The sequence below is a fragment of the Anabrus simplex genome, chromosome 2 (genome assembly GCF_040414725.1).
Source record: "Anabrus simplex isolate iqAnaSimp1 chromosome 2, ASM4041472v1, whole genome shotgun sequence".
In the NCBI taxonomy this organism is placed as follows: Eukaryota; Metazoa; Arthropoda; class Insecta; order Orthoptera; family Tettigoniidae; genus Anabrus; species Anabrus simplex.
In genome coordinates this window covers 1097836245-1097863107 of record NC_090266.1, presented here as the reverse complement: position 1 = coordinate 1097863107, position 26863 = coordinate 1097836245, and the positions used below count along the sequence as shown (strand labels likewise).

The 26863-nt window shown below is 39.9% G+C and overlaps 1 protein-coding gene across 2 annotated transcripts in view; it reads left to right on the top strand.

The window, feature by feature from the left end:
- The window catches only part of LOC136864720 (KN motif and ankyrin repeat domain-containing protein 2), a 480434-nt gene that overhangs the window by 197984 nt on the left and 255587 nt on the right, over nucleotides 1-26863 (top strand). For both annotated transcript variants that reach the window (XM_067142058.2, XM_067142057.2), the window contains exon 3: nucleotides 19807-20054. In XM_067142058.2, the coding sequence (XP_066998159.2) occupies nucleotides 19807-20054 (248 nt within the window). The remainder of the gene's footprint in view (nucleotides 1-19806; nucleotides 20055-26863) is intronic.

The following is a 26863-nucleotide window of genomic DNA, read 5'->3' as shown; positions in this document are numbered from 1 at the left end:
CACTCTATAGAGAATAACATCATCCGCAAAAAGCCTTACCTCCGATTCCACTCCTTTACTCATATCATTTATATATATAAGAAAACATAAAGGTCCGATAACACTGCCCTGAGGAACTCCCCTCTCAACTATTACAGGGTCAGATAAAGCTTCACCTACCCTAATTCTCTGAAATCTATTTTCTAGAAATATAGCAACCCATTCAGTCACTCTTTTGTCTAGTCCAGTTGCACTCATTTTTGCCAGTAGTCTCCCATGATCCACCCTATAAAATGCTTTAGACAGGTCAATCGCGATACAGTCCATTTGACCTCCAGAATCCAAGATATCTGCTATATCTTGCTGGAATCCTACAAGTTGAGCTTCAGTGGAATAACCTTTCCTAAAACCGAATTGCCTTCTATCGAACCAGTTATTAATTTCACAAACATGTCTAATATAATCAGAAAGAATGCCTTCCCAAAGCTTACATACAATGCATGTCAAACTTACTGGCCTGTAATTTTCAGCTTTATGTCTATCACCCTTTCCTTTATACACAGGGGCTACTATAGCAACTCTACATTCATCTGGTATAGCTCCTCCGACCAAACAATAATCAAATAAGTACTTCAGATATGGTACTATATCCCAACCCATTGTCTTCAGTATATCCCCAGAAATCTGATCAATTTCAGCCGCTTTTCTAGTTTTCAACTTTTGTATCTTATTGTAAATGTCATTGTTATCATATGTAAATTTTATTACTTCTTTGGCCTTAGTCTCCTCTATCTCGACATTATCCTTGAAACCAACAATCTTTACATACTGCTGACTGAATACTTCTGCCTTTTGAAGATCTTCACATACACACTCCCTTGTTCATTAATTATTCCTGGAATGTCCTTCTTGGAACCTGTTTATGCCTTAAAATACCTATACATACCCTTCCGTTTTTCACTAAAATTTGTATGACTGCCAATTATGCTTGCCATCATGTTATCCTTAGCTGCCTTCTTTGCTAGATTCAATTTTCTAGTAAGTTCCTTCAATTTCTCCTTACTTCCACAGCCATTTCTAACTCTATTTCTTTCCAGTCTGCAACTCCTTCTTAGTCTCTTTATTTCTCTATTATAATAAGGTGGGTCTGTACCATTCCTTACCACCCTTAAAGTTACAAACCTGTTTTCGCATTCCTCAACAATTTCTTTAAACCCATCCCAGAGTCTGTTTACATTTTTATTTACAGTTTTCCACCGATCATAGTTACGTTTTAGAAACTGCCTCATGCCTGCTTTATCAGCCATATGGTACTGCCTAACAGTCCTACTTTAAAGACCTTCCTTTCTATCACATTTATTTTTAACTACCACAAAAACAGCTTCATGATCACTTTCACTAGAGTGTGAAAATGGGAGTGTTGGCGGCAGTAACTGCAGACAGGATAATAAGGCCTATAGTTTTGAAACCACAATCACTGGGCAGACATATAGGAATGACATTCTCCTACCATTTTTTAACAATTCACGGACAACGAATGCCAATCTGGATATTTCCAGCAATACTCAGCAATTGCACATACGGCTAACGAGTCATTAAGTGTAATTGAGGACATATTTGATAACAGGGTAATTAGTAAACCATTGTGGCCCGCAAGATCCTCAGATCTTACGGTTTACGATTTTTATTTATGGGGAAAATTGAAAAACAAGGTTTATGCAACAAACCCTCACGCTCTAGATGAACTCAATCAAAATTTCTCGAGAGAAACTGAGGCCATCTCGGTAGATAAACTAATGCGTATGAATGAAAATTTCATTAGATGAAGCCAGAAATATGTAGATGCAGGTGGAGGACATTTTCAACATCTTCTGTGACAAGGTGAGATATTATTTTACTTTGATTATGCGTCATTACCTGTGCTGTTAACATGCGATTCATACGGGCGCTCTCCCGGCTCCAAGCTCAGAGTTGCTATATGCTCGTCTGACCTTCAGCTCGCCCATCTACCCGCTGCGCTGCGCCGGCCTTTCACCGCTGAGTACCGTGGTTCAAATCCCGGTCACTCCATTTGTGCTGGACAAAGCGGAGGCGGGACAGGTTTTTGTCCGGGTACTCCGGTTTTCCCTGTCATCATTCATTCCAGCAACACGCTCCACTATCATTTCATTTCATCCGTCAGTCCGTCAGAGGAGTGCGGCAGGCTTCGGCAGCCAGCACAATTCCAATCCTAACCGCTGGATGGGGACATTCATTCATTAATTCATTCATTCCATTTGCTGACCCAGTCGTATGACTGGAGACAGGCTGTGGATTTATATATTTATATAGGCCTATACCCTGTAGAATTCACGGTATCTCACTAGCCTGTCTGGCTGAGACTGACCCCAAGCTGGCAGAGTCGATTCCGGGTCATCTGGTTGTATTCCGTGGTACTAAAATATCCCTGCCTCTTGTCGGTAGATTTACGGGCACCCAAATGAACTTCTGCGGAATAAAATGATGGCGTCTCCGGAAACCATAAAATTAGTTAGCAAGACGTAAAACTAATAAAATTCTTATATTTAGCCTGTGAAATGTAAAATTATTCAAGATTGTCTTATTTGAGTAATATATCTGTGGACATGTTTAAACATTTCATTATAAAAATCTGACATGTTGAAGAGTAAATTCATTCATACTGAAATCTAGTACCGACGTACTTTGTGGACTTCTCATATAGACTAATAGTTCTGGTATTTGTTTTACATCGCAAAGGCACGCAGGTCTTATGGCGACCATGTGATAGGATAGAGCTACGATTGCAAAAGAAACGGCTGTGGTCTTAATTAAAATACAGCTATAATCTCAGCATTTGCATCGTTTGAAAGTGTGGAACCACGTAAAGCTCTCCTCAGGGCTGCTTATAGCAGGGTTCGAATCCACTATCTTCCGAACGCAAACTAACAGCAACACGCCTTGAATCGCTAAACGAACTCTCTGCATACCAATTGTTTAACCCCCCCCCCCCCCCCTCCCTATGGGTGGCGGGCGCAAACGAAGAATACACCTACGGTCCCTGCCTGTCGTAAGAGGCCAATAAAATGGGCGACCAAGGGATGGTGAAATTAGAACCATGAGACTATTTGTGATTAGTACAATTACGTGAGGAACACCACGGGTCGACGTTAGTTGCAATTAGTACTACCACCATGTGAGGAACAGTATGAATGGATCTACGTTACCTAGGAGTAGTGCCGTTATGTGAGGAACATCACGGGTCTAGGCGTTGCCAGTTGTGGGAGTGGGGTGCTCACGGCTGCACGGACTGATGTCAACGCGCTGGAATGTGTCGGTTCCCCTGTATTCAGAATGGGTCTGCGTTATCTATGAGTAGTACCGCTATGTGAGGAGGAACATCATGGGTCTACGTTACCTCTGATTAGTACCACCATGCGAGGAACATCATGAGTATACGTTACCTGTCATACGTACCACTGTAGGGTCATGGTCATTTTTTCGTCGTCATTCGTTTTATATTTTAGTCATTGGATACGTTTTAAAAATTTTTATTATCGTTTAATGTCGTTGCACTTTGTGCCATTAGGGGACGATGACCTAGCATTTAGGCCCCTTCAAACAGCATCATCATAGTTTTAATATGGCTGATAAAAGGGATCTTTCAGGTGTTCATTGTATATAAGAAACTGGATTGAATGATTTATCTTGTGACATAATTTGACCGTCCGGGGTTGTTTACATTGTTCCTGACATGGGTGCTACGCGAACCATTGGTGACAGCTCAGTGGCTCGGTCAATTTTATCTGCAGAAAATGAGGGAGTCTTCTCAGACGTACATCGTCGGACAGCGCAGTCTACTCAGTCTGTCTCAACTGTCTCTTCTGAGCTGTCGGACTGACTGGTGAGTTGGTGTAGTTCAGAAAGATCGAAAGTATTTCCTACAGTATATTTTATGTAGCATAGCCTACAGTATTTTGAACGATGCCAATTTAGAGTTACGTATCTATCAGAGCCATCTGTGCGGCTGAAAGTGTAAAATTCTCCTGCATAGGTCAATTAGTGAATATTTTCTTTCCTTACAAATTGATTTACGTCGCACCGACACAGATAGGTCTTACTGCGACAATGGGATAGGAAAGGGCCAGTAGCGGGAAGAAAGCGGTCGTGGCCTTAAGGTACAGCCCCAGCATTTGCCTGGTGTGAAAATGGGGAAACCATCTTCAGAGCTGCCGACATTTGGGCTCGAACCCACTATCTCCCGAATGAAAGCTCACAGCTACGTGCCCTAACCGCACGGTGAACTCGCTCGGAAGGATTGAGAGTAAAAAAAAATATATAATTCTGATTTTATATATACACCCTATATTCTTTTGTTGAATGCAGAAGGATTAATTTGTATACCACCCGCTCGCTGGAACTATACAGATTCTCTTCTGTGGGGGGGGGGGGGGGAGAATGGACGTTATTCTGTGGATATTTATCCCAGTTTGAAGTCAAAAGCTTTCGGCACGAGTGTTGGGGATTATTTCACTTCGCCCTGATAGAATCTGTTCTGAATAAAAATACTGTTGGTCGACTTTCTACTGCCATGTCTTTCCACTCGGGTATTCTAGCATTGTATCTGCAGGCTGTATGCTGCTTTCAATCGTTTAGCTGTATGGCAAATAAAAATAAGACTAAATCTATCCACTTTCTGAAGTTAATCATAGGTTTGTGCGTGGAAAATTCTTGACCTTTTCCTTTAATTTCACAGTTTCATTATCTATACTAGTAGCCACGAACGTATTACGCTGGCGTAGCAGGGGGAGAGGTGATACTCCCTCGTGGCGCGTCCAAAGTGGCGGATAAGGGGTCCTCTCCTAACCGGCTTGCCGGCGGACTTCAGAGAAATAAAATAGCTCTCGCGGACCAAACGCACACTCCCCTGTGGGTGGGGGACGCAGACGAAGAATTCACCCACAGTATCCCCTGCCTGTCATAATAGGCGACTACACGGGGCGACCAAGGGATGATTAGAAACCATGAGACTACTTGTGATTAGTGTCATCATGCGGGGAACACCATGGGTCGCATTTACTTGCGGGTAGTACCACTATGTTAGGTACATAATAGGTTTGTGATTAGTAGCAGCAGAGAGAGGTTCGCTGTGGGTTTACAGTACCTGTGATTAGTACCACTATATGCGGAACACCACGGGTCTGGGCGTTGCCTGTGATTAATACCCACTATGTGAGGAACACACAGGGATAATTCGGGTCCCTGTGATCAGTACACCTAGGTGAGGAACACCATGGGTTTGTTTCCTATGAGTGGAGCCATAGTGCGAGAAACGTTACCTATGCGGCGTACATTACTTGTGAGTAGTACCATAATGTGTGGAACACCGTGAGTCTACGTTACTTTTGATTAGAACCTCTACTTGAGAAATACCATTGTTCTACTTTACTAGCGATACGTACAATTATGAGGGGCCGTTAACCTGGATTTTGGACCCGTCGATAGGCAACAAGCATCGTCGATTCAGGATTGTGCTTTGGACGCAGTCCCTTGGTCCCTTAGTCAGTTCCTCTGAAGATGGGGCATTGCGGGTTTAAAAAAAATCATAGTTCTTACCACAAAATATAATGAAAAATAACGCGTACTAGAAGTAACTGGTATATTCTAATTAAATTACTGTAAACACTATTTGTAGATACTGCTGAAAGTAGGTGGTTATACAAGGAATAAACGGTGATTTATATTGGTATTGTAACTGTTCCCCCTCATCAAAACACTTGGGGAGATGAAAGTTATTATCTTAATAATAATAATAATAATAATAATAATAATATTTGTTTTACGTCCCACTAACTACTTTTTATGGTCTTCGGAGACGCCGAGGTGCCGGAATTTAGTCCCGCAGGAGTTCTTTTTACGTGCCAGTAAATCTACCGACACGGGGCTGTCGTATTTGAGCACCTTCAAATACCACCGGACTGAGCCAGGATCGAACCTGCCAAGTTGGGGTTAGAAGGCCAGCGCCTTAACCGTCTGAGCCACTCAGCCCGGCTAGTTATTATCTTGGGACACATGAATATTAAATAAACTATTTGTGGCTTGCCCGCAAATTGCCACGCAAATAGAAACAATTAACATTCCATGGTTTCCCATTTCTTTATGTGATGTTTGGGCGCCAGGGTTACAGTTTTAAACAAAACTGTAAACCAAAATTTATATTTACCAGCATAGAGACTTATACTTAAATCACAGGGGTATGATTTTAAATAATTAACCATTAAGTATCGCTTAAGAAAGAAAATTAACGCAATATAAAATACAAATGAATTTATTATACAAAAAAATGAGATGAATCGGAAAAGTTCCTTAAAGCGTGAAGGAATTTATAATTTACTTTACTGAATTTACTATTGCTTGCTTTATCTAATTGAAGCTCATCAATTGCAACTTCCGTTGAAGTCATCTGGTTTCCGTGGTTACTCGTTCTCTTCTTCTCGATGTAGAATTTGCTCCATGGACATCCTTCCTTCCTTCCTTCCTTCCTTCCTTCTCTGATATGGTACGGGCTGTCTGGACTAGCACTCACTATTTGCCTAGTCTTCAAATTAGACATTGGCCCTATACTTGTAAAAACTGATCAGCGTTGATCGTATGAGGAGAAAATTCAGAGATATGAATTTTTCCATATTAGTAGAAATCTCAATCCGACTGAGCAATACTACTTATACGGTACAGACTTGTACCAAATTCCGTAGACTTGAACTAAACATAGTTCTTTGTCCAGAAGATTTACTGAAAATAACACAAGCCGTAAGCTTGTTTCGTCTCGCGCAGATCCGATAACATTACCGCACCTAAGTACTGTATCGAAGCGACAACACATTGTACAAAAATAACTATGTCGCGGGGCGACCACACACTGTTTCGAAAATCAAATAACGTCGTTCAAAGTAGATATTCACAGTAGAAGTAGTAGTGATGGAGTATCTGTATCTATCTCGCTCCGCACTTGATAATATCACCGGGCTCCCCCACTCTTGGTAACAGCTTAATCACAGATCTCTATATAACGAAACATCTGATTCGTAGATCGCATTATCATCTCCCCTTCTCTTCTTTCTTGTCGAGTCCAGAAGGCGTGGCGATGGATGTACTCTGCTGGTATGCAAGCCTCGCGCGCGGGTCGCTGTTTACTGCCTTCGCCAAACCCATGAGTCACGCAAAATCCCAGCTTTAAGAATAACTTTCCGTATACACAAATATGAGATGAAATGAAAACAACTATGTCTCAACATATTGACCGTATTTACAACATAATGAATTCCTATCCTACATAATATAATAATTTAAATAATAAAACGATGTTATCATATATACAATATGATTCCAAAAGGCCTTGATTACAAATGATTGACGTTGAATAAATATGTTATTACGAATAATTGCCGATGGCGGATAAACTTGATATCAAGTGATATCGCGTAAAATGATATATTAAATTAGTAGGGCTGGAGAAGCCTGGACGGTTACAGTATACATAACAAACATCCCATACGGATTCTGGGGAAATAATAAGTTGATAATCAATTTTCATCGCAGTCTTTTTGCATTCTGGTCAGTGGATCGATTTTGGAATAATTTTTAACTTTCAATATTGTGAGTTGGATCCACTGATTTTTTTTAAAAAATTCATATTCAACCATTCGTTCTTCATCATTACGTTTTGAATACTAGTCAGTGAATGAATTTTGGACTCTTAAATTGTCATTACATTTCGTCTCATTTTGTACCATTAGGAGCCTATGATCTAAATGTTAGGCCCTTTTTTTTCTATTTGCTTTACGTCGCACCGACACAGATAGGTCTTATGGCGACGGTAGGATAGGAAAGGCCTAGGAATGGGAAGGAAGCGGCCGTGGCCTTAATTAAGGTACAGCCCCAGCATTTGCCTGGTGTGAAAATGGGAAACCACGGAAAACCATCTTCAGGGCTGCCGACAGTGGGATTCGAACCCACAATCTCCCGATTACTGGATACTGGCCGCATTTAAGCGACTACAGCTATCGAGATCGGTTTAGGCCCCGTTAAACAAGCATCAACATCCATACTGACAGCGAGCAATTATTTCCCCATAATCCGTACGCGTTTGTGTATACCAATACTAGCAAGATACCCGTGCTTCGCTATGGTATTATACTGAAATTTATAATTGAATGCTTATTGTTTTATATATAATCAGCCGGAATTCGCGATCTGACTGGTTTTCTGAGAGAAACCGCCAAATTTAGCGATCTGACTCGTTTTCTAATGGATTACGGCAAGTTTCCTCCCATTTTTCAATCTTTCTTTCCAGGAATCGATTTCGTACTTCCCGGGCTAGGTCCAGGTATTCCACCCGGTCAGTTGGGTCCCTAAACCTTTGCCATCTTTTCCTATAAGCATTTTTAATATGGATCAAATCCTTGAGGAGATCCGGCGTGGTTTCGTCTTGGGTGCCTTGGCGGTAGTGAACCCGCAGCCGGACTGCATTCTTAGTCATTACCCGTCCAGGACCCGTTTCCAGCGCGGTCCGCACATTTGGCGACGGTCCAGAACATTATTATTATTATTATTATTATTATTATTATTATTATTATTATTATAGGTGTTCTGGACCCCATAGCAAGATGCAAGACCGCTACTTGGCGGTAAATTACATCTGCTGCCATTGTCATTGTTGACATTGTGACCAGCACCATTGTCACGCGTAGGCAAGTGTGCGGGATTTCTGGCGGTACGAATGACATACTTCCGTGTATTATTGACCTTATTATAGAGGTGAACAACTGGACGGTCAATCTCATTCCCATTGTTTATTTTAAAGGTGTTTAAATTTTTATTTATATGCCAGGATAATCTACTGTAATCTAAGAACGTTCTCCGAAGAAAACGATGGCTCTTGAAAACGAACCCAGGAAAGATTAAAAATGATCGGTTTATGATCAGAATAAGTACATCGAAAATACAGCCTGTTTCCAGTCATTCGACAGGGTCAGGAATGGAATGAATAAAGCCCCCATCTAGCGGCGACAATTGGAATTGTGCCGGCTGCCGAAGCCTGTCGCACTCCTCTGGGGCAATGGATAATGAATGACGAAATGAAATGATATTGGACAGTGTGCTGGAATGAATGATGAGAGTATCCGGAGAAAATCCGTCTCGCCTCCGTTTTGTCCAGCACGAATGTCACGTGGAGTGACCGGGATTTGAACCACGGAACCGAGCTGTGAGAGGCCGGCGCGCTGCCACCTGAGCAACGGAGGCTCCTTATAAGTACATTATGAACAGTAAAATCAACTGGACTCGCCTCCTTTTACACCCCACCGCCGTCAAGTTTATTTAACGCCACCCCCCCCCCCCACAAAAAATTAAAAGAAGGCATGTTTCTTTATGTGTAAAGGAGATTCCAAACACCAATGTTCACGTCTATTACCTTCAGCTTTGGGATATAAGTATCCCCATAAAAGTAATTCACTTTATTTCACTCCTTTTCACATTCCTCCCCCCCCCCCCCCCAAGTGAATTTTCCGGCAAAAAACTTGTTTCTTTAATAGTAAAGGATCTTCTAAATACCAATTATCACGACTCTAACTTCTTCAGTTTTTGATTTCTGTCTCCTCATGAAAGGAATTAAACTCCATTTTACTCCCGCCCCAAAACGCGTTTTTCTTTGTTTTTAAAGGAAATACAAATACCAATTTTCACGTCTGTAACAACTTTAGCTTTTATTAGATTAAAGTATTCTCATACAGTTAAGTCAATTTTTCAATTCTTTCACATAGCCCCCCCCCCACTTCATTGGATTTTCCGAGAATACGTGTTTCTTTACTTTTAAAGCAGATTCCAAATACTAAATTTCACGTCTGTAACATCTTCATTCTTGAGATATCAGTAGCCTAATTAAAATAATTCAACACCATTTTCAGACACTTTTACCTCCCCCCCTTCCACCCAAGTGGTATTTCGGAAAATTAAAAATACACGTGACTTGATTTTTAATAGAGATAAAAAATACCATTTTCCACTTCTGTAACATGTTAAGTTTTTTGAGATATACTGTACAAATTCTCATTTTAAAATTTCACCCCCTTTTTAGTTCACCTTAAGTGGAGTTTCCAAAAAGAAATCTATGTTTCTTTATATTTACAGGAGATTCCAAATACCACTTTTTACGTCTGTAACATTTTACGTTTCTCAGGTATTCTGTAGATATAATCTTTCAAAAAATTCACCCCAATTTGTCACTCCTGCTTAACCGCCATTAATTGGATTTTCCAAAAACAAAAAATACGTATTTCTTTATTTTTAAAGGGGATCCCAAACACCAATTTTCAGTTCTGTAATATCTTCAGTTTCTGAGATATATGTATCCTCATTAAAGGCATTCAACCCGTTTTCACCCCTTTTCATCCCTCCTATTGGGGTTTTCCGAAAACAAAAAATAAGTGTTTCTTTATTTTTAATGAAGATGCTAAATACCAATTTTTACATCTGTAAACTTTCAAAATTTTGAGATATAGATACACTCATTTTAAAATTTCACCCCCCCCCCTTTTCACCCCCTTAGCGACGGAATATCCAAAAATCCTCTCACTGAGCACCTACATGTTAATATGAATGTATCCCCAAAATTTTATTTCTGTATGTCCAGTAGTTTTGGCTCGGCGATGATGATGAATCAGTCAAGACAAGTTACTTTATATATATATATATATGCTAGCAAGATACCCGTGCTTCGCTACGGTATTATATTGAATTTTATAATTGAATGTTTAACGTTTTATATATAATCCTCCGAAATTCGCGATTTGACTCGTTTTCTGAGAGATTACGGCAAAGTTCCTCACATTTTTCAATCTTTCTTTGCAGCAATCGATTTCGTACTTCCCGGGGTAGGTCTAGTTATTACACGCGGTCAGTTCGGTCCCTAAATCTTTGCCATCTTTTCCTATAAGCATTTTTAGTATGGATCAAATCCTGAAGGAGATCCGGCGTTGGTGTCGTCTTGGGTGCTTGGCGGTACTGAACCCGCGGCTGGACTCTATTCGTAGTCATTACCAGGCCAGGACCCGTTTCCAGCGCGGTCCGCACAATTTGACGACGGTCCAGAACATTATTATTATTAAGTGTTCTGGACACCCCAGCAAGGTGCAAGACCGCTACTTGGCGGTAAATTGCATCTGCCATTGTCATTGTTGACAATGTGACCAGCACCATTGTCGCGCGTAGGCAAGTGTGCGAGATTTCTGGCGATACGATGACATACTTCCGTGCAATATTGACCTTATGATAGAGGTGAACGATTTGACGGTCAATCTCATTCCTATCGTTTATTTCAAATGTGTTTAAATATTTATTTATATGCCAGGAGAGTCTACTCTAATCTAAGAACGTTCTCCGAAGGAAAAGATGGCTGTTGAAATCGAACCCAGGAAAGATTAAAAATGATCGGTTTATGATCAAAATAAGTACATCGAAAATCTACAGCCTGTTTCCAGTCATTCGACAGGGTCAGGAATGGAATGAATAAAGCCCCATCCTGCGGCGACAGTAGGAATTGTGCTGGCTGCCGAAACACTCCTCTGGGGCAATGAGCGATTAATGACAAATGAAATTAAATATTGGACAGCATTGCTGGAATGAATGATGACAGGGTAAACCGGAGTATCCGGAGAAAAACCTGTCCCGCATCTGATTTGTCCAGCACGAATGTCACATGGAGTGACCGGGATTTGAACCACGGAACCCAGCTGTGAGAGGCCGGCGCGCTGCAGCCTGAGCAACGGAGGCTCCTTGTAAGTACATTATGAACAGTAAAATCAAGTGGTCTCACCTCCTTTTACACCCCACCACCGTTAGGTTTATTTACCCCCAAAGAAAAATTAAAAGAAGGCGTGTTTCTTTATGTTTAAAGGAGATTCCAAACACAAATGTTGACGTCTATTACCTTCAGATTTGAGATATAATTATCCTCATAAATATAATTAACTTTTTTCACTTCCTTTCACATTCCCCCCCCCCCCCTACCAAGTGAATTTTCCGGCAAAAAATTACTTGTTTGTTTAATAGTAAAGGATCTTCTAAATACCAATTATCACGACTCTAACTATTTCAGTTTTTGATTTATGTGTCCTCGTGAAAGATATTCAACTCCTTTTCACTCCCGCCCCGCAAGGTGTCCCCCCCCCCCCAAACGCGTTTTTCTTTGTTTTTAAAGGAAATCCAAATACCAATTTTCACGTCTGTAACAACTTTATATTTATTAGATGTATGTATTCTCATATAATTGAGTCAATTAATTTTTCATTTCTTTCACCCCCCCCCTTCATTGGATTTTCCGAAAATACGTGTTTCTTTACTTTTAAAGCAGATTCCACATATCAAATTTCACGTCTGTAACATCTTCATTTTTGAGATATCATTAGCCTAATTAAAAGAAATCAACACCATTTTCAGTCATTATTACCCCCCCTCCACCCAAGTTGTATTTCCGAAAACTAAAAATACATGTTTCTTTATTTTTAAAAGAGATAAAAATACCATTTCCTCTTCTGTAACATGTTAAGTTTTTGATACATACTGCAGAAATTCAAATATTAAAATTTCACCCTTTTTTATTTCCCCTTAAGGGGAGTTTCCAAAAACAAATCACCCATGTTTCTTTACATTTACAGGAAATTACAAATACCCAATTTTTACGTCGGTAACATTTTACCTTTCTCAGATATTCTGTAGATATTCTTTCGAAAAATTCACCCCAATTTGTCAATCCTGTTTAACCGCCATTAATTGGATTTTCCAAAAACTAAAAAATTCGTGTTTCTTTGTTTTTAAAGGAGAACCCAAACACCAATTTTCAGGTCTGTAATATCTTCAGTTTCTGAGATATAAGTATTCTCATTAAAGGCATTCGACCCATTTTTCACCCCTTTTCACCCCTCGTATGGGAATTTTCCGAAAACAAAAAATACGTGTTTATTTGTAATGATTCTAAATACCAATTTTTACATCTGTAAACTTTAAAGGTTTTGAGATATAGATGCACTCATTTTTAAAATTCTCCTCCCTTTTCACCCTCACATTAATTGGATTTTCCAAAAACGAGAAATACGTGTTTCTTTATTTTTAAAAGAAATCAAAAGTACTTTTTTTCAGGTCTGTAATATCTTCAGTTTCTGAGATATAAGTACCGGCATCCTGATTAAAGGCATTCAACCACTTTCACCCTTTTTGACCCCTCCTATTGCGATTTTCTGAAAACAAAAAAATACGTGTTTCCTTATTTTTAAAGAAGGTTCTAAATATCAATTTTTACGTCTGTAAACTTTTAAAGTTTTGAGATATAGATACACTCATTTTAAAATTTCAACCCCCTTTTCACCCCCTTAGCGACGGAATATCCAAAAATCCTCTCTTAGCGAGCACCTACATCTTAATATGAATGTATCTTCAAAATTTCATTTCTTTATGTCCAGTAGTTTCGGCTTGGCGATGATGAGTCAGTCAGTCAGTCAGTCAGTCAGTCAGGACAAGCTATTTTATATATATAGATATATAAATCACCGTTTATTCCTGTATAACCACCTACTTCCAGCAGAATCTACAAATACTGTTTATATGGATTTAATTAGAGTATACTAGCTGGTTATTGTGCGCGTTCTTTTGTTATATTTTGTGGTAAGAACTATAATTTTTTTTTAAGCCACAGAATGAAGATGCAATGATACAGTACTACGGTACATTATTTGACATGCCTTCAGTTGCTGAAGATTTTTATAGACTTTGTCACACCAGAATTTTCCTTTAAAACGGAGTTCTTTAACGTAAACCACTTGACCTCAGTCTCTCGCACTTAAATGTGTACTCTTAAATGCCAACCGATTCACTCCCGTAACCTTGAGCTTAGAAGGCGGTGTGCTGAAACTGTGTTTTATCATCAGCTTAGTAGAAGAGTTCGGAATAACATAGGTTTTATGCCTGTAGACATTCCCTTTTATGTCTGTCCGACTTCTTAGTTGAATGGTCAGTGTAGTGGCCTGCGGTTCTGTGGGTCCCGTGTTTGATTCTCGGCTGGTCAGGGGATTTATGCTGCATTTGGTTAATTCGTGTGGGCTCGGGGGCTGGGTGTTTATTTCTTCTTAACAGTATCTTCACTTGCCTACGACACCCTAGGAAGAGGCTACATTGAATACACACCTCCATAGAGGTTTGCGTTGAGGAAGGTATTCTACCGTAAAATAAGGGCTTACCGACAGAGTTGTTGGCTGCACGCAGCTGTGAGCTTGCTTTCATGAGCTGGTGAGTTCGACCCCCCCCCCCCTGTCGGTAGCCCGAAGATTGTTTTCCGTGATTTATCGTTTTCCCGCGGGGCATATGCTGGGACTGTAACTTAATTCAGGCCGCGGTCGTTTCCTTCTCAGTCCTAGCTCGTCGTCGCCATAAGACCGGTTTGTGTCGATGTCACGTAAAACAAATAGATGTAAACTGGTCTTAATCCACGAGTAGTGCCGACACAAAGTAATTGGGAAAATAATGATGATGATGATGATGATGATGATTCGGTTTTCTATGACCTAAACCTCTGGTAATATGCATGCAGTTATGCTCTAAAAATTCCTATATAAATATATATATAAAATAACATGTCCTGACTGACAGATTCATCATAGCCGAGCCAAAACTACTGGACATAAAGAAATTTTGGGGGTGCTTTTATACTGGAGTATAGGTGGTTACTAAGGGACGATTTTCGGATATTCCGACGCTAAGAGGGTGAAAACGGGTAATGTTTTTAAAATTGGGATATCTATATCTCAAACTTACAAGATTACAGACGTAAAAATTGGTATTTGGAATCTCCTTTAAAAATGAAGAAACGCGCCGTTTTTGTTTTTGGAAAATTCAGTTAATGGGGACGAACAGGAGTGATAAAGAGGATGAATTGAAAGGAAAGGACTATATCTACAGTATATTTCAGAAACGTAACATGTTACAGACAACAACATTTGTATTTTTAATCTCTTTAAAAATAAACGTATTTTTGTTTTCGGAAAAACCACTTAAGGGACTAAACAGGACTGAAAATGGGGTTGAAACCTTTTCATTAGGATACTGATATCTCAAAAACTGAAAATGTTACATACGTGCAAATTGGTATCTGGAATCTCCTTTGAAAATAAAGAAACCCGCGTTTTTTCGGAAAATCTACTTAAGTGGTGGGGGTAGGAAGTTAAGTACAGGAGTTGAATTCTGTTTATGAAGATGCGTATATCGCAAAAAACTGAAGCTGTTACAGACGTGAAAGCTGGTATTTTAAATCTCCTTTAAAAATAAACAGATATTTTTTTCGGAAAGTCCACTTAAGTGGTGAGAGGGGTGGAAAGAAGTGAGGAAGTTGATTTCTTTTTATGAGGATACTTATGTCTCAAAATCTGAAGATGCTACAGACGTGAAAACTGGTATTTGGAATCTCCTTTAAAAATAAACATGGATGATTTGGTTTTTCGGAAAATCCATTTAAGTGGGGGTGGGTGAAGGATTGATAAAGGGGTTGAATTCTTTTTATGGGGATACTTATATCTCAAAAACTGAAGATGTTAGAGACGTGGAAATAGGTGTTTGGAATCTCCTTTAAAAATAAACATTTTTCTTTTCGATTCGAGAGAAGACTTTTTTACATGTACAGTTCTATGGCACATGGTCGTCTTAGCCGCAAGAGGTAATACCACAAACATGGTTTGCAAAGATTTTCTGGGGTAAATGAAACTCAATTTTCCGGCGAGTTTATATACTTAAAGGTATTTTCAGATAATGTCTTAGTACTGAACCCTTAGAATTATGGATTCAGTACAGTGCGGAGGAACGATTACCTTTTATCAAATTAAGAAATCCACGCGAACGAAACCGCGGGTAACTGGTAGTATGATATAAAAACGTGGAAATATCACACACACACACACACACACACACACACACACACACACACACACACACACACAAGTACTGTCGAAAATTTGCTTAGAAGGCAAACAGCAAATTGGACGCATTCCTTACATTCTATTGACGTTTGTCTTTTGACAAGTTAACTGTTCGCAGAACTCGTTAATATCAAATTACTTTTAACCACAAAATGTTCCTAAAGACAGGATAATAGGTCTGTAATGATTACATTCATATGGGTATATTTCTGAAAGTCGCTGTCCATTCGTCCTCAACCTTGCCCCCAATTACTTACTTATACATGCAAAGGAGCTAACATTTCAGTAACTAACTTGAGGTCATGAGGTAGATTTTCACACACAGTAAATACACGGGGATGTTTATCGGCACGTTCCAGAACTCTAAAAATGGAACAAAAACATCAACATAATTCTCGTGGGCTTACTAGCAAATTTAGTAAAAAATTCACTTCTGAGAAAATACTTTTGAAAGTTTTCATTCTTTCATTGCTAATAGCTGCTCTAAGAATAATAATACTTATGTTTAAAATTATACAACGGGTATTTTAGAGCATCTAGAATAGCGCTATATGGTAGTGTGAAAATTTCTAAAAAATACCAGAACTGATTTAATGTGTATTGCTTTTAAACCGATGTTCTTATTGTTTCAATGATTGTCTTTTGCTTTCATTGTTTAACCATCGAGATTAGATCGATACGTTAAGGGGGAGACGATCTACGCTTTAGATCAAGATTAAGATCGTTGAATGGGCCAGGGCTCTGCGAAATTGGCAGAGGCGCTACCCTTGCAGGCACGGATGAATATCGCATTGAAACATTTGTTGTTCTAGTCAGTGACGCGTGTGTGCATCACGTCCTTATCTCCGTAAGACGTTGTTGCCCTAAGAGCAAGTATATTCCCACGAAATCCATAACTAGACATACAGAGTGCAACAATAAGACAGGCCGAACTTTCAGGGCACATACATGGCGTTATATCTCGAAAAGGCATTTGATAATGTTGATTGGACGAAGCTATTTGAGATTCTGAAGGTGATCGAGATCAGATACCGAGAACGAAGGATTATCTACAATCGGTATAAAAATCAGTCTGCAGTGATAAGAATCGAGGGCTTTGAAAAAGATGCAGCAATCCACAAAGGAGTGAGCCAAGGTTGCAGTTTGTCCCGTCCCCCCCACCTCCATTTCAATATTTATATAGAACAGGGTGTAAAGGAAATCAAAGAAGAATTTGGAAAGGGAATCGCAATCCAAGGAGAGGAAATCAAAACCCCGAGATTTGCTGATGATAGTGTTTTTATCTGAGACAGCAGAAGATATAAAAAAATTGCTGAATGGTAGGTCTATAACAGAGTCATCAGTGAGGAGTACAAGATGAAAACAAACACTGTAAAACCAAAACGAAAGTAATGGAATGCAGTTGAACGAAGTCAGAAGATGAAGGAAATATTAGGTCAGGAATTGAAGTCTTAAAGGAAGTAGAACCGAGCTCGATAGCTTCAGTCGCTTAAGTACGGCCAGTATCCAGTAATCGGGAGATAGTGGGTTCGAACCCCACTGTCGGCAGCTCTGAAGATGGTTTTCCGTGGTTCCCATTTTCACACTGTGATGTTTGGGACATCACTGTATATTTTTAATTATTGAACTATATATTTAATTGATAAGATGTATATATTTAATCACTGATAGGTCATTTAAAAATTAATATGTATATATATAGGGTTTTTATCATCCATTTCAATCATCATTTCATTTCTTTGTATCGCGGCTGTAACGTATTCTGAACGAACAAATTATTGGGTAAAGTATTTAAACATCACGCATATTTATAACTTGCAGTAAATTTTCCAATAGCCGTTGTGAGGTGACCAGAGTCAGCAGGCTAATTTCAGCCCAGTTCCAGGAAAAGTACGTCATCGAGGTTACGAGAGACCTTACCCTCTCCACCTCATGAAAAGACAGTTGATACATTATTAACACCCACTTTTCAAACTCAGCTTCGAGACGCTTTATTTCAGCGGGAAAGTTCAGCCTATGTGAATGAACGTAATGAAGCAACGTGATGGATCCACAGCAATACATCGGAGAAGGGATGAGACCTCGAATCTTACTGGACCATGTGATATGGCTGATGGAAGGAGACTTTTGAACCGATATATACCACCGACAAGGGCTGGAGAGGAGACTTAACATTCTCAGTCAGATTCTCACATTCAAACTCTCATACGGACATTCGGGGATTCGGACATTCTGATTCTCACGCTTGGAAGATACTCTTACTACGATTCTACGTCTACACATCGGAGAAGATTTTAACTTAGTTCACTTCGCATCTGAGTATATTCTACTCAAGTTACTCTCATTGGGACTTGTTATCTCAATGACGAGAGGTAGTCAACGGGAGACCGGTTCTGACTGGTATAGGGGAGGAGAGCTTTTATTATGAATTTAGCTACGCTACTGTTCCGTAATACGGAAGAATACGAAGGTATTCTCTCCATGAACATAACCCATGGTGGTTTTGCACTTAAAATTAGGACTCATTACGACTTTAACACTTCCTATTGTACTCCTTACATAAAGACAGGGAATGTGGATGTAGGACTGGAATCCAACAACAGATGAGGCAGCCTGTACGAGAGATCCATCCATCTTCAGTTTCAAGACAACAGAGTCTACATTTGGTGAGCTTATGGCATAAGTTACTGCAAGTCTTCGCGCAACAGTTCATTTTCTTAAAGTTAATTTCATTCACTTTTTCTTTTGCTTCCGTAAGTTCAGATTTCGTTAATACGCCGTTACGTCACGTTTTTCATCTTAATAAATAGCTGCTTTAATTTGTATTTTACGAAATGATTATTAATGATCCTTAAATTCCAAGTTAGTGTACTTAATGATTTGTGTTCCGTTCACCCCACCCCTGGGAGTTTTTGAGTCTCATTACGTATTTTTATTTATTATTATTATTATTATTATTATTATTATTATTATTATTATTATTAATTATCTACTTTTGTTTTCAAGCCATAAGCTTGAAGACTGGCGCCCTTGGGATACTGTTTCTGGAGAAACCATGACATATCATTTATTTTAATATTAAAGTGACCCGCCACGTTATAAATTTGTCATACATCTGTGGGCCAAGTGGGTACGTCACAACACCAGGCGAATGCTGGGGCTGTACCTTAATTAAGGCCACGGCCACTTCCTTCCACTTCCTAGGCCTTTTCTATCCCATCGTCGCCATAAGACCTATATGTGTTGGTGCAACGTAAAAAAAAAAGTAGATGAATATTGTTACTTTGGTAGTAAAATATCTGATGATGGCAGATGTAAGGACATAAAATTCAGACTAGCACAAGCAAAGGGCCTTTCCTAAGAAAAAAATGTGCTCACTTCGATCGTTGATATAGGAATTGGAAAGTTTTTTCTGAAGACTTTCGGCTGGAGCGTGGCATTGTATGGAAGTGAAACATGGGCGATAACTAGCTCAGAAAGAAAGAGAATAGACGCTTTTGAAATGTGGTGTTACAAATGAAATGTCGTATGGCTTTTAATGCCGGGATATCCCAGGACGGGTTCTGTTCCTGTGCGTTTCCCCATGATGAATATACTATGTAGAGTTGTAAAAAATAGTTCAAACATGGAAATAAAGCATTTCTCGACCCATGTCCATATAACATTTTCTTCTACGTGTGAGGAATCTGTCCTGAAAGTTTAGCCCACCCTATTGTTACATCCTGTATATCATAAGTAAATTGTGTGGAATATTTAACTATCCCGCTAAATCTTCTTTTTTTGGACCTGAAGATGTATGTTTTTTGTATTTCAGGGCTTATCCACATCCCCCAACTCCACGAGTTGGAGCCCCGGGGGAAGTACCCGCCCTGCAACTGTTGCCCGTATGGCTACCACATCGACCTCGACTTTGTGCGCTACTGTGAAGCGCTGTCACAAGGAAATGAGGTGTCCGCCTCCAAGCAGAGGCGGCGGGAGCGACGGCGGCAACGTCATTCCATGGAGGTGCTTCTGGGACTTACGAGCCCATCGCTGTGGAGCATCGAGCAGCAGCTACCTCAGGTGAGTCAACCAGAGAGCACGTACGTAGAGCACTGATATTTTGGGTGTATCTAAACATTTGTAACAAACGTCGTGGGGTGATTACTAGGATCAAAATAAAAACAAATGTCCCTATGAACACATGTCTTACCCCTTTATGCCACTGCGCAACAGGCCCGAAGTGCCATGGCCTACCAAGCGACCGCTGCTCAACCCGAAGGCTTGCAAAATGAGGTGTCGTGTGGTCAGCACGACAAGTCCTTTCGGCCGTTATTCTTGGCTTTCTAACCGTGACACATGCGCTTATATTGAGGTACACGCGTACATGTCCTACAATACGTTGATATTAAGGTACAGGCGTTGCACATGGCCACTACAATACTGACGTTTTTGTTGTCCGTCGTCTGTTTTGTTTATTGACAAGGTCATATTTGGAAGAGATGACACCATAAACTTGCATAACACGCACGTGTGCAGTTGAAAATGGCACGGTTGTCGCTAATGAGCATCAGCGCTTTAGACGAATGTGTGGTGTGGTGGTACTGTATTATCCATGATCAGCTGATCGTTCCATACATGCAACCCTGAAGACTGAATGGACCAGCTTATGTCATTTTGTTGAGGGGGCACGCTGCCTGTACTACTGGAACATGGACCCCTAGCAGGTCGCCATGCCGTGTGGTTCGTGTATAATTGGACCCAAGCGTACTTCAGCTTGCACGTACACCTATTTTTGGGCAACACCTTCCAGCGACGGTGGATCGGGCGTCGAGGTCCAGTGCATGGGCTTGCCCGATCCTCGGATCTTAATCCAATGGATTTTTATCTGGTGGGACACATGAAACGTATGGTGTACGCCATTACGGTTAACATCAACGACCTGAAACAGCGAATCAGTAACACCTGTGCAGCTGTTCGAGAGGACCCAGGTATTTTCGATCGGCTTCACAAGTCCAAGTCCTTGGTGGACTCTTTGAACTTCTCCTATGATGTGACCAATGTACACGTTCGGTAACTCCACCGCATGTAACTCGGTAACAACGCATTGTAGGATGTATTTTCATAGGGACTTTTTTCCTTGTTTTGATCCCAGTAACCCCCCCCCCCCCCCGCCTCTCCCGGCGTTTGTTACAAATGTTTCGATACACCCTGTATATATATTTGACAACGAAGTATAGCCATTTCCAAGAATAACCCACGGATTTTACGAAACAGATGTACTTCACTTTCCACTACTTGCTGCAATTGACGGAATTTCCGGAAGGAAGAGCTTTGTGCCCTTTTTCAAGACAAATATTTAACGGTAACGTCAGTAGGAAAGGAACCTAATAGGACTGAATGTCCAATCGAATACAAAACTGGAACAAAACTGGATCATTTCAAATACTTAGAATGTGTTTTCTCCAAGGATGGTAGTAGATATAGTAAGTGAAAAGCATTGAGCTCGCAGTTGCGACCAGAAGAGAAAGGCAATTTCTCACAATCAAACGAAACTTATCTTCCCATCGGACTATTTTCAGACACTTTGCTATGTGGAAGTGAAAGGTGGGTGGAATCAGGATATTTTATTCATATGCTCGAAGTAACAGACATAAAAGTAGTGGGAATTATTGTTGGTACGAAATGATGGCAACAATAGGACGAGGGTACTCAGAATGAGGAGATAAATGCTAAATTAGGAATGAACTCTATTAATGAAGCTGTGCGTACAAACCAGCTTCGGTGCTGAGGGTCGTGTGAGGCGCAGGGATGAGGATATGTTGCCTAGGATAATAATGGACACGGCCATGGAGGGAAAGAGAAGTAGAGGGTGACCAGAGCGACGATGACTAAACCGTTTTTTAAAGATACGGTGTGTAGCACCAAACGAAGTCGCCGAGCTACTGTAGTTGCAGTCATAGTATTATGGTGAAGTTTAGTAAATTCACAGAAGCTTGCAGACTGAACGCTTAAATACATTACATGTATGATGTACTTATTGAAATCTTTTTAAATTATATAAATAAAATTGAAATCTGTATAAATAACAATAATAAATAAAATAAATTAATAAAAATAATTAATCGAAATGTCCGTAGTATGAGCGCCAGACTTCACCAGAAAGGAGCACTCGAATTTTGATAAAAATAAAAACCTAAACCTTTTTTCCAGTCATTGACCGGGTCAGGGATGTAATGTATAACGGTTCAAATCCCGTTACAAGGTAGTATCTGTATTTTATTATTATTGCATCTGTGATATTATTGTTACCGTGGTTTGGTGGATTAGCAGAGGTGAAAGAAGGTGCTGGGATGAATAGGTCTCAATATACGAAATTAATGTTAATTTAAAATTTAACAAGGTTATATTTTCTTTTTAAGATCAAGAAATAACAAATATAACAGGTACTCAGTAGCCTAGCAACAAATCGAGGATGTACAATTACAGTGTTAAAGGATTTGGGCTCCGAGAGCCAGACACATAATTCTTGAGCAATTAGTCCATTTTTAGCCAGATACCAGGTTTGACAAAGGGGCAGAAAACCCCAATCATGCCCAGGAGCTCTTGCTCCCTATTACTCAGTAAAGCTTGCTCGAGGCACACAGAAATCAAAATGTTAAGAAAGAGCAACCCGCTCTTAAAGTTCAAGCCTATCAAAGGCCACACCAAACTCCACCTTCAAGCTGACCTCCAAGCACATGAAAACGGGGGTAAAAATACCCAACCTACTGAGGCCTACTCAATAAAGAAACAGGACAATTACATAGCCTCCAAAATACCAACTTGAGAGGAGGCGTCCTTGCACTCCTAATACTTTATTTAAAACCTATTTGGCCCTAGGCCGCATATGCAAGGGCTAATCCCATACTAAAGAGGTGACACGATAGGAAAACTTATTACATTACGAAACGAAGAAAAATGGTTAAGAAAACGTAGTCACCTCAACAACAATATGAAAGGGAGCTCGAGAGGGTTAGGCACTCTCTATCCCAATTTGTAGTTTAAAGAGATAGAATTTATACAAAGAGTCTATTACATTTTAGAGGAAAGTTACATGATAAAAGGTATCGAACCTGCCCCGAGAGTTAAACTGCTGAGCTAGCAAGAAAATAAGTTATTAAAAGGCTATTACCTTTGTACCGGGCGGTACACCTCCACGCCGCTAATTCAAACTTTGCGCCAGTTGAAACTCTTCTGCTGGAGGAAGTCTGAACTTTATCTACTGTGTTAATTTTCAAGTTTCTCAGAAGATGTCACTACTTGGAAATTTTGGAGTTTCTGAACTGGGTCGTTTTCGATGTATTTTTGTTTTACCTGTAGTAAGAAGTGTGAATTTCTCTTCTAGAGGACACTACTGAAGAACTACAATGGTGCACCCTAGTGCGAAGTGAAAGAACTGTTTTTGGAGAAATTTTTATTTCAAAAGTTTGTTCCTTGTTAAATTTCTCTCTGTTATTGTTTAAGTTGGCTGTATAACCCTTTCCTTCCCCTTGTTTTGAATTTAGCCAATCCCGAATTTCTTTAATTAATTTCTGACCAATCAGATGTATCTTCTCCAACTTGAATATCTTGCTTAACCCTAGCCAATAAAGTTTTTGTGGGCGGGTGTTCTCATTTCCGAAACGCCTCGAACTTTCCGCGAGAGTATATAAACTGCTGATTTTCGGGTCTCTGCGCCACTTCTGTACCAACTTTCTAAGTGTAAAATGCGTAGCAGGGGGCGGGAAGCGCCTCTTTCTTCGGGCAGCAGCTCAGCAACAAGGTAATGGCCTTTAATAACTTCTTTTCTTGCTAGCTCAGCAGTTTAACTCTCGGGGCGGGTCCGAAGCGTTCCACCATGTAACTTTCCCTAAAATGTAAAGACTCTTAGCATCTATTCTCTTTTAAAGCTACATATTGGGATAGAGTGCTTAACCCTCTCGAGCTCCCACTCATATTGTTTTGAGGTGAACTTATTTTTCATAACCGATTCTTCCTTAACGTAATGTAAATTGTTTCCTGCTAAAGTCACCTCTTTAGTATGGGATTAGCCCTTGCATTAGCGGCCTAGAGCCAGATTAGGTTTTAAACAAAAGGTATTAGGAGTGCAGATCGCCTCCTCTCAAATTGTTATTTTGGAGGTCATGTAATTAACCTTTTTTTCTCACTTAATAGACCTCAGTAGGTTGGGTATTTTACCCCCGTGTCTATGTCTTTAGAGGACAACTTGAAGGTGGAGTTTGGTGTGGCCTTGGATAGGCTTAAAGTTGAGAGCGAGTGGATCCTTCTTGAAAATTGAGTGTTGTATGCCTCGAGGAGGCTTTTCTGTGTAATTTAGAGCAAGTGCTCCTGGGCATGAATGGGATTTTCTGCCCCTCTGTTAAATCTTGTTTTGGGGTAAAGTTGGGCTAGTTGCCCAAGAATTGAGAGTTCGGGGTTCGAAGCCCAAATCCTGTAAATACTGTACTTGTACTTTGTTGCCTTGCTACTCTGTACCTGCCATTCTTGTTATTTCTGAATTTTGAAAAGAAAATATAACCTTGTTAAATTTTAAATTAACTTTAATTTCGTAGCCTGAGACCTGTTCACCCCCGCACGTTCTTTCACCTCTGCTAATCCACCAAACCACGCTAACAACCTTATTGATTAACCGCTGCCCGACGAAAGAAGCGCTTCCCGCCCCTGCTACATAATTTACACAATGATAGATGTTACTGAAGTGGCGCAGAGACCCGAAAATCAGCAGTTTATATACCCTCGCGGAACATTCGAGACCTTTCATGAATGATAACACCCGCCCACAAGCATTTTATTGGACGGCCGAAACATTACAAGTCAAAACTGAAGAAGACATCTAGGATTGGTGGAAATTTAATTACAAAAATTACTCATTGGTCGAATTCAAAACTGGCGGAAAGAGAAGGGTTATACAGCCAACCTAAACAATGACTGAAAGAAATTTAACAAAGAACAAACTTATGCATACTGAAATTCTTCAAAAAAAATTCTTTCACTTCGCACTAGGGTGCACCGTTGTATTTCTTCAGTAGTGCCATCTAGAAGAGAATGTTCACACTTCTCACTACAGAGAGAAAACAAAAATAAATCGAAAAAGACTCAGTTCAGAACTCTTCAAAATTTACAGATAGCGACATCTTCTGATAACCTTTAGAATTAACATGGTTGTTAGAGTTCAGGCTTCCTCCAGTAGAGGAGTTTCAACTGGCGCAAAGTTTGAATTAGCGGCGCGGAGGTGTACCGCCTTGTACAATTATTATTATTATTATTATTATTATTATTATTTTATCTGTGAGATTACTATTATTTTGTTATAATTATTATTCAATTCCATTATACAATGCTTGTCGCTTGCGTATTTGTAATGGAGTGTATGCATATATACGTATATGTAGATTAACATTAAATATCTGTACAGTGAGAGTTTCGATGTATAAGATGTGGATGTGACGTTGTTATATTGCTATACTACTAGCGCTTCTGCCAAGTCATTGCCACGTCATGGCTACGTCATCGTGCGCTTTTAGCAATTCGCTCAGAGACTCAGCCGCTCCAGGGGATTTCACCATTACATGCAACAGTTTGAGGCGTTGTGGGAGTATGTCATTGTTATTTCTGGAGATTACGTAGCTGTGTCAACCAACGTCTATAATAATAATAATGTTATTTGTTTTACGTCCCACTAACTACTCTCTTACGGTTTTCGGAGACGCCGAGGTGCCGGAATTTTATCCCGCAGGAGTTCTTTTACGTGCCAGTAAATCTACAGACACGAGGCTGACGTATTTGAGCACCTTCAAATACCACCGGACTGAGCCAGGATCGAACCTGCCAAGTTGGGGTCAGAAGGCCAGCGCCTCAACCGTCTGAGCCACTCAGCCCGGCACCAACGTCTATAAAAGGTGGCTGCATATTGTAGCGTCAGTCATTAGTTAAACGGAAGGTGAACAGTGAAGAAGTCTACGAGATGAAGAGGCCTCAGTCGGTCAGTCAACGAGTGTGAACGGGAGATGGAGAAAACTCAGTGAGCCATTAATTATTGGTCATTGAGAGAGTGAGGACAAAGTTGGTCGCTCACTTAGTTGAAGACACGGACGCAAGGGCTTACCATGGAGTCAGAGAGGGATACCATATTGACTTACAAAGAAGTCAGATGATATGGAGAAGCAGTCACAAGGATGTATCACCAAGTTAGGCGTGACACATCTACAGTAAACACCAGATCTAAGGAATACGTCGTAATTACACTAAAAGTGTTGAAGGTACAGTCAAGTGAATCAGTGAGGGAAATATTTCGTATAAATTGTTAAATGTCCGGTCAAGAAGAATTCAAATTCATGCCTAGTTTCTTTCAGTTGCAATGTCATAATTTCATATTCTCATCTGTTTTATCGCAACAAGACTCACTATTTTTGTATATTATTTAAAGAATATATTTTGTTCTATCAAACGAATTCATAGTTTTATTTCAATGACAGTAAAATATCTTAACCTCAAAATTAATGGGGAAACCGAACGCCAATCTCCTTTTCCCAGAACTTACAAGGTATGTTGTCAAAAGTAAGCTTATTACCCCACACCCTAGAGATAGTCAAGAGTCGCATTCTATTATTGCTGCACTGAGTGGCAGCTGGCGCCCTTCAAATAACGTATGTGTAAGTAAGCAGGTAACAAGTAAGTGTGAGTACAAGGTCCGACGAGTGTGTATTTTATTTAATGAATGTTAATTTTCATAATTTCAATTTTAAATGCAGATATTTCATGTTTTTCAAGTTAAATGCAGTTTTATATGTTCGTAAAATTAGTCAGACAGTTAGGAAAGTATCAAATGAATGAAGCACATATAGGCTGTT